At 44.1% G+C, this 12,992-nt stretch overlaps 1 protein-coding gene across 1 annotated transcript in view; it reads right to left on the bottom strand.

Moving 5' to 3' along the window:
- Positions 1 to 4,399: 4,399 nt before the first annotated feature.
- The window catches only part of C9H12orf50 (chromosome 9 C12orf50 homolog), a 28,143-nt gene continuing 19,550 nt past the window's right edge, over positions 4,400 to 12,992 (bottom strand). Inside the window, exons 9-12 of the mRNA XM_054987848.1 lie at positions 11,274 to 11,381; positions 10,871 to 11,074; positions 8,550 to 8,639; positions 4,400 to 5,720 (exon numbers count right to left, since the gene is read on the bottom strand). Coding sequence (XP_054843823.1) covers positions 5,695 to 5,720; positions 8,550 to 8,639; positions 10,871 to 11,074; positions 11,274 to 11,381 — 428 coding nt within the window. The 3' untranslated portion in view covers positions 4,400 to 5,694. The remainder of the gene's footprint in view (positions 5,721 to 8,549; positions 8,640 to 10,870; positions 11,075 to 11,273; positions 11,382 to 12,992) is intronic.

Genomic DNA, 12,992 nt, shown 5'->3' with positions numbered 1-12,992 from the left:
CCTACAGTAACCAAAAAGAAGGGAAAGAAAACTGTTTTAACAATTGACTTTCCTATCTGAATATTAAAATATGCTTTCCCCCTACATTTTCCTTGGACTCAAAGTTGACCCACAAAGTCTGTCTCCTCTGTATTTCTCACAGTTTAGGGTTCTTTTATGCATAGTGAACTATTTGTATAACTTATTAAAATAAAGTACAGAGCAAGTTAGAAAGCAAAGTTTGTAAAGGTCTCTGGAAAGGTACTGTGGTTGAGAGACCGGTCTAAGGAAACAGGCATTTCCAAGTACAAATGGGACCACGGTTTATGTTTCCAGAGGCTTTTACATTTTAAAGGCAACAGAGATACGGAGATTAACAGTAGAATCTTATCCTTGACATGAGTATGACTGTTTCTTAAATTTCTTTGTATTAGCAGAGCACAATGCTATGATGGGAGAAAAAACGATTATACCGTCACAGTAATGCTCTTGCAATGTTAAGAGGAATTATTGAAGTAACCCTTACAATAGTGGAACTTTACAAGCAAAAGTAAGAAAACTAGGTGAAGCAGAGGACATTTTATATGAGGAAGTGGCAGTCAGAATCTTATGCACACTCAGACATAGATCCTACCCTTGATGAGATGTAGAAGAAGTGGACTCATTTTAAACATTTCTTTTGAAGACAATGCAGAGGTTCATGTGACATCACATGCTCCAACACCCACAAGAGAGGACAGAATGCTACTAACTTAGATGCAATTAGGGGGGGAGAAGGAGGATGCAATATCTACCCAGGGAATACAATTACAGGACCCAATGGCATCAACTACACTGTCTCTGGCTCTTACAGCTGCTCATCCTCCAATCTGATATATGCCCTCATGTGCCAACAATGTCCTTCTGCTCTGTACATTGGACAAACCAGCCAACCTCTATGCAAAAGAATAAATGGACACAAATCAGACATTAGAAATGGAAACATCCAGAAACCAGTGGGAGAACCCTTCAATCTACCAGGACATTCCATCAAAGACTTAAAGGTCGCTGTAGTTCAACAGAAACCTTTCAAAAACAAAATCCAACGGGAGGCTGCTGAATTGGAATTCATATGCAAATTTGACTCTGTCAAGCTGGGACTGAATAGGGACTATGAATGGTTATCACATTATCACAGGTAACAGATTTCCTTTACAGAGGCGGGATCTGGGGGAGCCCAGTGGCACCTGGCGTGGGCTTCCGGGGACCACAGTTCTCTTTGTCAGATGCATCTGACGGGGAGAGCTGTGGTTATCGAAGGCTTATACCACATTGGAATTGGATGGTCTGGCTGTTTTGCTGCTACAAACCAACACGGCAAACTCCTTTGAAGCCTCACACCAGCCAACTAATCTCCACTCCAAAAGGAGATGTTTACATTTACTAGCAAAGAAATGTTTTGGTTGCATCCTCCCTCTCCCCCGCTAATTGCATCTTCTCTCTCCTCCCCTCCTCTTCTATATTTGACCAGTTTCTGTACCATGCATCTGACGAAGAGAACTTGATTCTCGAAAGCTTATGCTACAATAAAATTGGTTAGTCTTAAAGGTGCTACTGGACTCTTTTTGATTTTGCTACCACAGACTAACACGGCAAACTCCTCTGCATCTATAACTTAAAAGGGGGTATATAAGACCCAACAAAGAAATTCAGGTTTCACATATGAAGATCTATAGCATCTTATTCTGTCTGGTTCCTTTAAAACAATGAACTCAAAAGCAATTGGGCACTTTACCAAAACAACCATTACACAACTGCCCAGTTTAACAATGCCAACAAAAATATAAATGAACGACATTTTTCTTCTTAGAGGCCTTATCGGTAGCATACCTCTGGACTTCAGACACAAAAATCCACCAAGAGTCTCAGCACTTTTGTTTTATATGGAGCTGCAAGAATCAAGCTCCATGTACATGTAAGCAAGGAGAGGTCACCAAGTGAGAGATACCTGCCTCAAAGCAGATCTCTGAACTTCCTCCACTGCTCTCCCCCACCCAAACCTCCCTCCAAAAAAGAGCTAGGTGTGCTGAGTACTGAAACATCTATGGTCACAGAATGTTTTTAACTTCCTCCCACCTGTCTGTAAGGAGCAGAAATGTGTACTGACTTAACAACTTTCCCTTAATCAGTAGTGACACACACAGAGGACACGGGGGAGTATATAGTATGCAGAAGAGAGCTCTGATAGTCTGAGGGCCAAGCTACACATGACAAATGACACTTGAACAGCAAGTGTATTTCTCCCTGTTCACTTGCCCTCCACTCAATCCACTTGCCGTTCAAGTGTCATTCGTCATGTGTAGCTTGGCCCACAGACCCATAAATGTAAGTACACTTCTCCGTGCACATGTGAAACACATCTATTGCTGACCAAATACTCATGACATGTTGTTCCTTGCAGGAACAAAACTGAGGAAAATCGTAATTTCAGACAACATACCAATGCACTCTCTTCTTGTATTGCCACAATGCTTATATGCATTCCTCAATAAATGAAGCTGCAAACACAGATGCAAGGCAAGTACCTCAATGGTAAAGTAATGAATAGGGAGGTGGTATACACAGTGGAATAATGGCTAGGTGGCACACACTTTATCAAGCAATCACCACCAAACCTTAAGGAATGCCAATTCACCAAAATTATATGTTGTTACAATCATTCATCACTATTCTCTTGTTGTCTCTCCAAACTGCCTTCCCTCACACAGAAATTCAAGAATTTTCCCACCCACCCATTGGAGGTCAAAAGCAAGGCTTACAGCAGTAGTGGCCAGCTTTGCCTTTTCAGGGCCTCTTGAACCTTTCCAAAGTATGCATGCATCACCTACATAGGAGACTCAGCAGTAGAGATGGGCACGATTGGAATCACGATGTGACACCCCCCCCCCCAGATAATGGTGTTTGCACCATCGGGACTCAGTTAATCGATTCCGTCCACGGCAACCGATCCAGCATTCAGGGGGGGGGGGCTTGATCGGGGGGGGCATCATGATCTATTCAGAGAGGCAGAAACTCAGGCGCCAATAATCTATTCCCCTAGCAACAGAGCCAGGGGAATGCCTGAGCTGTGTTTGCCCTCTTTCTGTCACTCTGGAAAACTGAATGGAAGCCTAGCTTTCCTTGATTAGCAGGCTTCCTTCCAACCACGGAGCAGCAACCCAGGGGAGGGGAGGGAAGGGGGTGTTCTGAAGCCATGGGCACAAAGGTTTTTTGCTTTTTTTAAAAACGGGGCTTTGTAGGAGGAATGGGTGTTTTTCTGTCTGTCACTCTCTGCAAAAGGCAGCGCAGGTGGCTGGGAGGCCGCCCGCACCATTCGTCTTTCCCCAGGACAAGGGGCGCGTGGGCAAGCCAGCCACCCCTTGTCCTGGGGAAAGGCAAAACGCAGCGCGGGTGGTTGGGAGGCCGCCCGCGCCATTCATCTTTCCCCAGGACCAGGGCCAGATCTACGGTTGCCAGCGCCCAGGGCAACCGTAGTCAGGCTCTTGCGTGCGCATGCTCCTGGGTTGCCCCCCCCCCCACCCATGCAGCAAGCTGGCTGTCCTGGTGCACTGCAGAGCTGGCGGCAGTGCAAGTGGCTCGGAGGCTGCCTGCGCCATTCACCTGCCCCGCAAGACAAGGGGCGGCCGGCTTGCCCGCGCACCCCTTGTCCTGGGGAAAGGCAAATGGCACAGATGGCCTCCCAGCCACCCACACGGCCTTTTGCCTTTCCCCAGGACAAGGGGCAGCTGGCTTGCCCGCCCCCCCTTGTCCTGGGGAAAAACAAATGGCGCGGGCAGCCTCCCAGCCACCTGCTCTGCCTTTTGCTTTTCTCGCAAGCCGGCCGCCCCTTGTCCTGTGGGAAAGGCAAAAGGCAGCGCAGGTGGCTGGGAGCTGCCCACGCCATTCAACTTTCCCCAGGCACGCTCCTGGGGCTGGCAACTGCACCCAGCGCCCCCTCTTTGGCGGCGCTGGGGACAGACTATCCCCCTGCCCCCCCCATCGATCCAGCCCTGCCCAGGACAAGGGGCGCGCTGGGAAGCCAGCCGCCCTTTGTCCTAGGGAAAGGCAAAAGGCAGCGCAGGAGGCTGGGAGGCTGCCCACGCTGTTTGCCTTTCCCCAGGACAAGGGGTGTGCGGGCAAGCCGGCCTCCCCTTGTCCTGGGGAAAGGCAAAAGGCAGCGCGGGAGGCTGGGAGGCCGCCTGCGCCATTCGCCTTTCCCCAGGACAAGGAGCGCATGGGCAAGCCGGCCACCCCTTGTCTTGCGGGGCAGGTAAACGGCGCGGGCAGCCTCCGAGCCACTCGCGCTGCAGCCAGCTCTGCAGTGCACCGGCACAGCTGGCTTGCTGCATGGGCGGGGGGGGCGACCCATTAGCGCGCACACACAATAGCCTATGGTTGCCCTGGGCGCTAGCAACCGTAGATCCGGCCCTGGTGTGAATGTCCCCTCCCTGAGGGAAGGCGGCTCGTTGCTGGGTAAAAAACTCCCCTCCTCTGCTCTGTGTGTGTGTGTGTGTGTGTGTGTGTGTGTTTGTGTGTGATTCCGGATCGGAAACGGGACTTGATCGGTTAGAATCAGTGACTTGGGTTTGGCAGCAGCCTGGATCCACGAACGGCTTGATCGGTATTTTTTTTTTTGGATCATGCCCACCTCTACTCAGCAGTATCCAACCTGAGTATGAACTGATGGCAAAAACTGCACTGGTTTAACTGTCATGCAATTTTCTTAAGCACAGGGGCTCTGCACCAACAGAATGCTTGGCAACTCCATTTCTTTGTGATGCTTTCAGAATCTAATCTGAAAAAATGGGTGGAGGGGAATTAAGGTTAGAATTAGATGAACTCAAACAGAAGGAACACTGGTTGGGAAGCTTGAGGCCTTGAACAACATTGTGGTTCTCACTTCTGATGGAATTCAGCTGTCTTGATTAAGAACCTAGGAGTTATAATGGACCTAGCATTAGTGCTAGAAAAGCAAATTAATGCAGCTGTAAAAATGCTTTTTTCCAATTTAGTTTAGCCTAAGAGATGAACCCTCTCTATCTTGACTTGGCTGATCTGGCCACTTGGATCCATGCCATGGTATGGTAACATCAAGACTAGACTACTCTAATGGTCTAGACTACTCTACATAGGTCTTGCCACAAAACCAACTCAGACTTAAGTCCAAGCAGAATGCCACAGCTCGGTTATTATTGGGAGCTACTTTGAGCATTTGTACACTGTTCTCTCAGAATGCAGAAGAACACCTGCTTGTGCAGACATCAGTGTATGACAACAGGCCAATGTAACACACAGAAAAGGGGAAAGTAAGCTTTTGTTTCAAAATACAGGAGATCAGAATTACCATATCTAAAATATTACCACTAGTATATTCTGAAATGGCTTGAACAGGGTGTTCTAAAAATGTTTTGTTTAAAGGGATTAGAACCAGACTTCATAGTACTAATAAGTATTTGAAACAGTTACACTTTCAAGCAAAACAACCCATTCAGAAACATATGCCTCATTTACATATTTCAAATGTATATTATTAGTAGCTCTGTATGTTCTGCAATTTATTCTTATCACATTTGGCTCTTTGGTTAATATAACCATGGTCTTTGAATTAGCATTTTTTCTTCTTTTGATGGTGAACTATACGAAGAGCATTATATCACTTCTTGTCTTTTATCTTCCCTCTCCTTCAAACTTCCTTCTTCATCTGCTTCCATTTCTTCTGGGCTCTGAAATTAACACACATGCAAGTTTGATGTAAATGTATGTGCACAAAAAATGTGAAAACTACAGTTCCACATTACACTTCTTTAGTACATCAATGACAACTGGAAGACATTAGTGATTTCAGATCAGAGATTTTGGCTGTCTCCAGCCTCCTGAAATGCTGCCTCCATGGTACTGCTTCTGGCTTTTCTGCTGCTACTTCTTTTGCACCACCTTTAGCTGCAAGAAGGTTTTCAGTGCTGTCCCTGTGCCTTATGCCTCTTGTGAGCTGATGGGATGTAGGTCAATCTGGGGGCAGGGGCAATTGGTGCAGGGGAGAGATCTCTTCCCTCTGGTCCATTCTGGGTAAATAAAAGGGAAACATTTATTTTACCCAGAATGGACCAAGGAAAAGAGGTACCCAGGCTGACCCACCCCCATCTAGGGCTATAGGCAGCAGCACTACCGAACATATGCATCCCAATCTTATGTGTGTTTGGCTTGGTGGGAAGCATTGCTGAATAGAAATTATTGCTGAATAGAAATTATTCTCAAGTGTTCATGGGATATTTCATAAACTTTCTATTTTATGCCACCACTAGGCATTGGCAGCAACTGACAAGAGCACTCTTTGAATCTCTGTTCAGTAGAGCAACAACCCAATTTCTGCTGAAAGGCACTATTACACAAGAGCACGCTGAATAATGGTATTCAGTTAACTGTAACGAACTTTGAATAAAGCTGTAGAGTGTTTTTAAGACTGACAGGGTAGTGTAGATAATTATAGAGGATGTCTAAATGATTCTGTACAGTAGTCATAGTACACAGGTAAAGCAAGAAGAAGTCCCATTAACCAGAATTAGGGTTGCCAGCATCAGACTGGCAACTGGTAGAAGAGGCACTGCTGCAGCACCACCAGAAATTATGTCACAGTGTCACCAGGGATGCTCTAGCAACTCAGCCAAAATGCTATGGTTTGAGTTTTGGCTAAACGCTAGAGCATCCCTTGCAATATGCTGGCAGCATTTCTGGCTGTGGTGGAAGTGATGTTACGCATAGGGGTGTTGGACGTAACCCTGCCCCAATTTCCCTTTATTTTTCTGCCTAGCACACCTGAGCAGCAGTGTGAATTTGGTGACTATTTTAGCTGAAAACTCTTATCTATTGCAAGAGTGAAACCAGTTATTTAACCAGAATGATACTTTATAAAATAATTTTCCAAACAAGGTTTCATGTTACGACTCCAGTTCCAAAAGTCAAATCTGGCCATGCTTGTAGCCATAAAGAAATTAGGCAAAAACAAAACTCAGTACAACATAAAGGAAAGGATTATGTTTTTCTTTTTCATCAGGTTACCATATGGTATCTGGATACAGGTGTAATTAGGACATTTTCATGCTTTTTCCCTTGTGATTCTGGTCCGTTTCTTAGTTTATCTGACTGCTACAAGCCATAATGCAACCATACACATCTTGTGCTAATTCCATGATAGATCACAAAACAGATCAGGAAATTGTGAGGTTAATATGGGTGGCACCAATGAGGGGAAGGGTACGCAAAATGTCAACTACTATGGAAGCCTATGGGATAGCATTCTAGAAGCCAAATGTGAAGCTTCCCCGGAGCCCAAGTAATAAGAGTGGGAAAGCATCTAGAGAGTGGGCTCAATGGAATCAAAGGAAGTCCCTGATGCTGTAGGACAGAGACACCAGTTAAAGCCAACAGGAGCAGTAAATGGAGATAATTTTTTCATGGCACACCCCTGTCTGGCCTTGACTAGAGATGGGCATGAACCGCATTACGAACCTCAAAAACCCACGAAAATGGTGATCGCGCGATTGTGACCCGGCGGATCGTGATCGGCCATGGCCAACGATCCAGCGGTCGGGAGAGGCCTGGTTTGTTGCGTTCTGGCGTGGTTCAGGAAGCCAGACACTCAGGCGCCAGCAATCTATTCCCCTGGCAATGGAGCCAGGGGAAAGCCTAAGCTCTGTCTGCCCTCCTTCTGTCGCCCTGGAAACCCGAATGGAAGCCCAGCTTTCCTTGATCAGCAGGGCTTCCTTCCAACCACGGAGCTGCAAAGCAGTTACAAGTTGGGAGAAGACACGCAGGGGAGGGAGGGGGAAGGGAGTGTTCTGTAGCCATGGGCACTCCAATCTCATCCCTGCAAACCCTGATAGGCAGCTCTGATGGCCAACCACAGACCTCCTGTGTTGCTGAATGGTACCCATGCTTATAAATAGCCATGGTCTCCCAGGCTAGGTTTCACATTCTGCGAGCAGTGGAGTGGGACAGAGCTCTTGCTTGCCACTTTGGCCTCCACGAACCATGATCTGGTTCGGTTCGGCAACGGGAGATGTTCGTTCCGTTTCAGGAATTCGGGATCGTGGTCTGCACCGAACCACAATCTGCTGGTTTGTTAATATTTTTTGGTTCGTGCCCATGTCTAGCCTTGACCCTTATCCAGAAGAGGAGAAAAGTGATCACCTCCTATGCAGCCAGCATTTGATTGGAAGGAAAAAGGAATCTGGACCTACCTCCAAGGTCAGGTGTCACATGATAGTGAAGACTCAGAAAGAGTCCTTACCTTTATCCATTCTGTCTAAGTAAGAAAAGATGCTGGAACAAAATCTATTTGCCAGTAGATCAGGACTGAGGGATTTGCTCCTTATCCAGAGCAGTCTGGGGCACAAAAGCATCGGCTCTAATACTTCCCATGTTCTCCCCTCCTATCTACCAACAATATACAAAACAAAAAAATTATCTACACAATAATTAATTGCCTTTGTAAATCCTTCACTACATTCAAAGTATTATTTTATCTTTAACACAGTACAATAGCACTATAGTACCTGAATGCATTTTTTCAACTTTTGTGTATACTTTGGTGTGTGGACTTCTTTTTCTCCAAGCTGGGGAATTAGATGCTGACATGCATCTCTCTGTAATCAAAAATACAGCTTACTTTACATTTTTATCTGTAATTCTCATTCTGCCACTCCAGTTAAAAAAATACACACATGCTGTCAGCTATGATATTACCTGACATCACAGGAATTGCAAATCGCTTTGAAAATTATCTTAACCCCAGAGAAAAATATATTCATTTGATGTGAAAAATTAGCTGCAACACTCAAACACACTATGCCACCTGAGCAGAATTATGCCAAAAACAGATGGAGCAGAAAGGCAAGAGGAAAACAAATATGTTGGATTGAAGGTAGTAATTGGGAAATGGATATATATCTGCAGGATTCATTCTGTGAAGTGAAAATACATATTAAAATAAATAGCGTAAAACTAATTGTTTTCACAAAAGAAGGACTGAACATTTGTTTAATAAGTTATAACCCTGCAAAACTCACTTTAAACAATACGTATGGTTTTTTTCTTTAAAATCCTAGCAAACATGGCTAATATGGCATACAACATGGAAAGGCCTATTTTTATTCAGAGAATAGTACCTAGAACTATGTCACTATTTCAGCACACAGAAATGTTATCTATTTGTTTTCTTCTTCCTATGAAGAGAGACAGCTTTAAAGGTGCATGTGGTATGTCATAGCCTTTTTTTTTTCTTTTGCAGTCCTTTGGGTATGGATTCTTTTTCATTTAAAATGTATAATGTGGCATTTCCAGGAGTACTGAAACACTGGGATCAACATGATGTAATGGCACAGATACAGCAAATGTAAACAGTATAGGTGCTTCTCATCACAGAACATTAAAACCACAGAGGTAACCACATTCAGAGAGCCTTTATGGTATATATTATGAAAAAAAAATTCTGTTACTAATTTTGCAATTTTAAAAAGATCCTGCATCAGAGATGGCCACAAGGAACTTTCCTAGACAAAATAAATCCCCTGTGCTTCACTTGCAAGCCCTCAGTATCACTTCCAGTTCTTCATGTCAGTTATTTATTCATTAATTAAAATATTTATAGGCTTCCTTTTCTTACTAGAGTACTCATGGCAGAAGAAATAGGGAGCAGGCAGATCTTACTGCCAGTGGTAGCCCAGTCTAGAGTATTGGAGCAACAACCGAAAATTCTCTCAAATTGTTCACCATAGATTGAACTTCTCTGTTTATGGATAAAAAGACAAGGCCCACAACCCATGACTATGATTTATGGCCTGAGGGCTGCCTACTGTCCCATCTGGTACTTCTCAGTCTGTTCATAAGGCACCTCACTTCAAACTCACATAGAGCCAAGCTACAAGTGACGCCTGACACAGGTTGGACACTTGTCAGTTTACCTCTCCATTACAGCTGCAAGACCAGGATGCCTACATTTCCCATCAAAACTTGAGGAAAGCTGACAAGTGTCCAACCTGTGTCAGGTGTCACTTGTAGCTTGGCTCATAGTTAAATATTCAATTCTGCACTAGCATGCAGCTCCATGTACTATAGGCTCCCTTGATTTGTGCTTGTATTTTAAACTTTGAAGCTGACCCACTCCATATGATATATCAGTTCAGGTCTACTTGATCTTCCAACTATTGATAACTCCTGGATCCTGACTCTGAGCTTGTCTTGGCCCTGGTGCCTTTCTTAGACCATAATCTGTCCAGGCATTCTGTTGTAATTCAGTCCAGCCTGGCCGTAATCCTGCAAGTTCTGCTCTTGCTTTAGAGGAGAAATAAGCAAGGGAAACTTAATGAAATTAGCAAACTTAGTCATTCCCAACATACCCCTGCATGGCCCAAAAGATGAATCAATGGCATTCAACCAATGTGTATAGTACTTAGCAAGTAGAGATGCCAGGTTCTCATACCCTCCAGTGGGATGGGGGACCTGGCACTTACCAAGAACGATATCCTCACTCACATGCAAAGTGTGACAGCGCTCACGGCAGGCGCTCCTGCTGTGCTCTGGAGGTTTTTTTGCCTCCTGGGCCTGTATCTCAGGCCTTTTCTCCTCGCTGACCAGGTGAGTGGTGGCGGGGGGGGGGCAGAGACTGGGAGCAAGGTATCCCCCATCCCCACCAGGGGGCTGACAGCCCTATTAGCAAGTCTGGATAGAGATGGGGCACAATCAGAACAAGACCACATAACCAGGGCATAACCAGAGCAGGGCTTGTCACTTAGGGGAAGGGAGTCAACCCATTAACAATAGCAGTAAGTTTCCACATCCCATATCATGAAGAGATCCAGAGAAACTAGGTACTTACCTGTAGGTAAATTCATCTTGGACTCTTTGGTGGCACATACTTTATCATTGGTAAGATTCAGTGACCTTCCAGACATTGGAGAACTCAAGGAAATGCTTCTCCCATTGGTTCTCTGAGAAGGAACATAAGAAGTATTCTCAGCATTCTTGCTTTGATCATTTTGATGGCAATTCCCTTTACCTTTAGGGTTTGAAGTATGTATTGCTGCAAGAAATAATACAAGAATCAGTATTTTATCTCCAGATGTAGGTATTCAGAGCTCAGCACATGTGGGAATGAACAAGATACAAGATTTAAAAATACTGCTTTTCCTCTGAATAGATTGCCTCTGATGATGAAGCAGAGACAGTTGAATTATTACTCATGTTATTTTTTAACCTACTAAAATTATTTCTCAAAATACCTTTTCCTATTAATGGAGCAGATAGGTTTTTAGGTTCATCAGACATCCATTTCTTTTTCCTCACTCCTTTAAAATGATGCTTCTTTATCCTTTCAGCATGGCTTGTAGCTAAATAAAACAAACAAACAAACGAGTACTACTATTTAATTCCAAGAGAATAGTTAAGGACTCGTGACATAGGGCTGATTCATATAGTGACTGAAAATCCCAACTCAAGTAGCATTTATCAGTGCATCAATGTTTGTGCAGCCTTAACTGCTTAGGTTTGATTTCCACAATCATCTCTCTCCCACCCCCTGCTGCTGAGGAGAAAGTTCAGAGGTACACTAGCAACCATGTCAAATATTAACTAATTTGCAGGAGGTATCACCTCATCTCAAAGACAAATATCTGTAATTGGATCTTTTGATGTTTTGATTTTTTTTACTGAAGACTTTTACTGAAGAAGCTGTAGAAGACTTTTGATGTGACCAGGGCAGTGGGGGACAAGGATTTTTAATTCCCCCCCCCACACACACACACAACGTTGTTTTCCTGATCCAAATCTTCTCTTTCCCAAAGCTACTATTAGATCACTATGGTGGAAAATAAGGGTTCCCCCACGCACCTACTGGAACTTAAAAGTAGCTTCAGTAGAATATGTTGGATTCAACCAACTTTTCTACTGCAGATGAAGGGACAAGATGGTCCCCCTATGATCACCAAAAAAGTTATGCTTGGGATCATGAGATCTGCATGAGCAAAAGGCTGTATTAAGGACGGGAACTGGGTGAAACTGAGTGACAAAGTTGTCTGGATTCAACCCCATGATTGAAATTTGGGAAAATACAAAGTATTAAATACTTCCTTTCTCAGAACTGTTGTTCTGAGCAAATTCAGAGCTGCCCCTTGGCTGCTTCTAAGTAAAAATAATAATGTTGCTAATTTGCTCACCTATTCCACATATATACAACATCCTTAGATGAGTGAGCGCACAAACCAACTTAAATACATAACACAACATAGAGATGCCCCACCTTAGAGTCCCAGTGCTTTGTCAAAAGATGTTGCTGACTGGAGCCACTGGAAACAGCAACTCACCAAACAGGGAGGAGACATTTCAATTACATACCTAACATATTAAAGAGAATTTTATACAACTGGAACCTAGTCCGTAGAACTAGATGTTCCTGTCAATGCCTGGTTCCCCTTGGCATTCTTCAACTTGCAGAGCAGCACAATTTTTGAATGACTGAACTGGAAGAAATACCAGGCTTACAAACACAGCCACTTAAGTTGGTACAGAAGTCCTTTAGGGATTAGTTGTGATAAATGGCATTACGTCAAACGTCTACCTGATGACTTCATGGATTTAAATGTGCTATGAAAGGGGCCTGCTATGTAATACAGAAGTCAGCTGACAATTTGCTCAGGGTAACAGTCCTTTACTAGGCCCTTTGGAAATTGAAATGGTTAATTGTGTCACAGGACAATAAAAATGTTCATAGCAATTAAGTGGCTGATCCTGCTATATCAAAAGCTTGGTAACAAGCTTATTATAGACACCAAAGAGAGTAGAATATGCCATAGCTAGGTGTTAACTTTAATAAGATAATGAAATAAACCAACGGTACAATTGACGACTCTGGCACAAATCACACAGCCATCTTGCCCAAATGTTCATATTGCAAAAGGAAGCAAATATAACTACAATAACAACAACATCCAATTTATGTACTG

This window comes from Eublepharis macularius, chromosome 9, assembly GCF_028583425.1.
Source record: "Eublepharis macularius isolate TG4126 chromosome 9, MPM_Emac_v1.0, whole genome shotgun sequence".
Taxonomy (NCBI): domain Eukaryota; kingdom Metazoa; phylum Chordata; class Lepidosauria; order Squamata; family Eublepharidae; genus Eublepharis; species Eublepharis macularius.
Note: the sequence above shows the minus strand (reverse complement) of the source record. Positions and strands in the feature narration are given on the sequence as shown.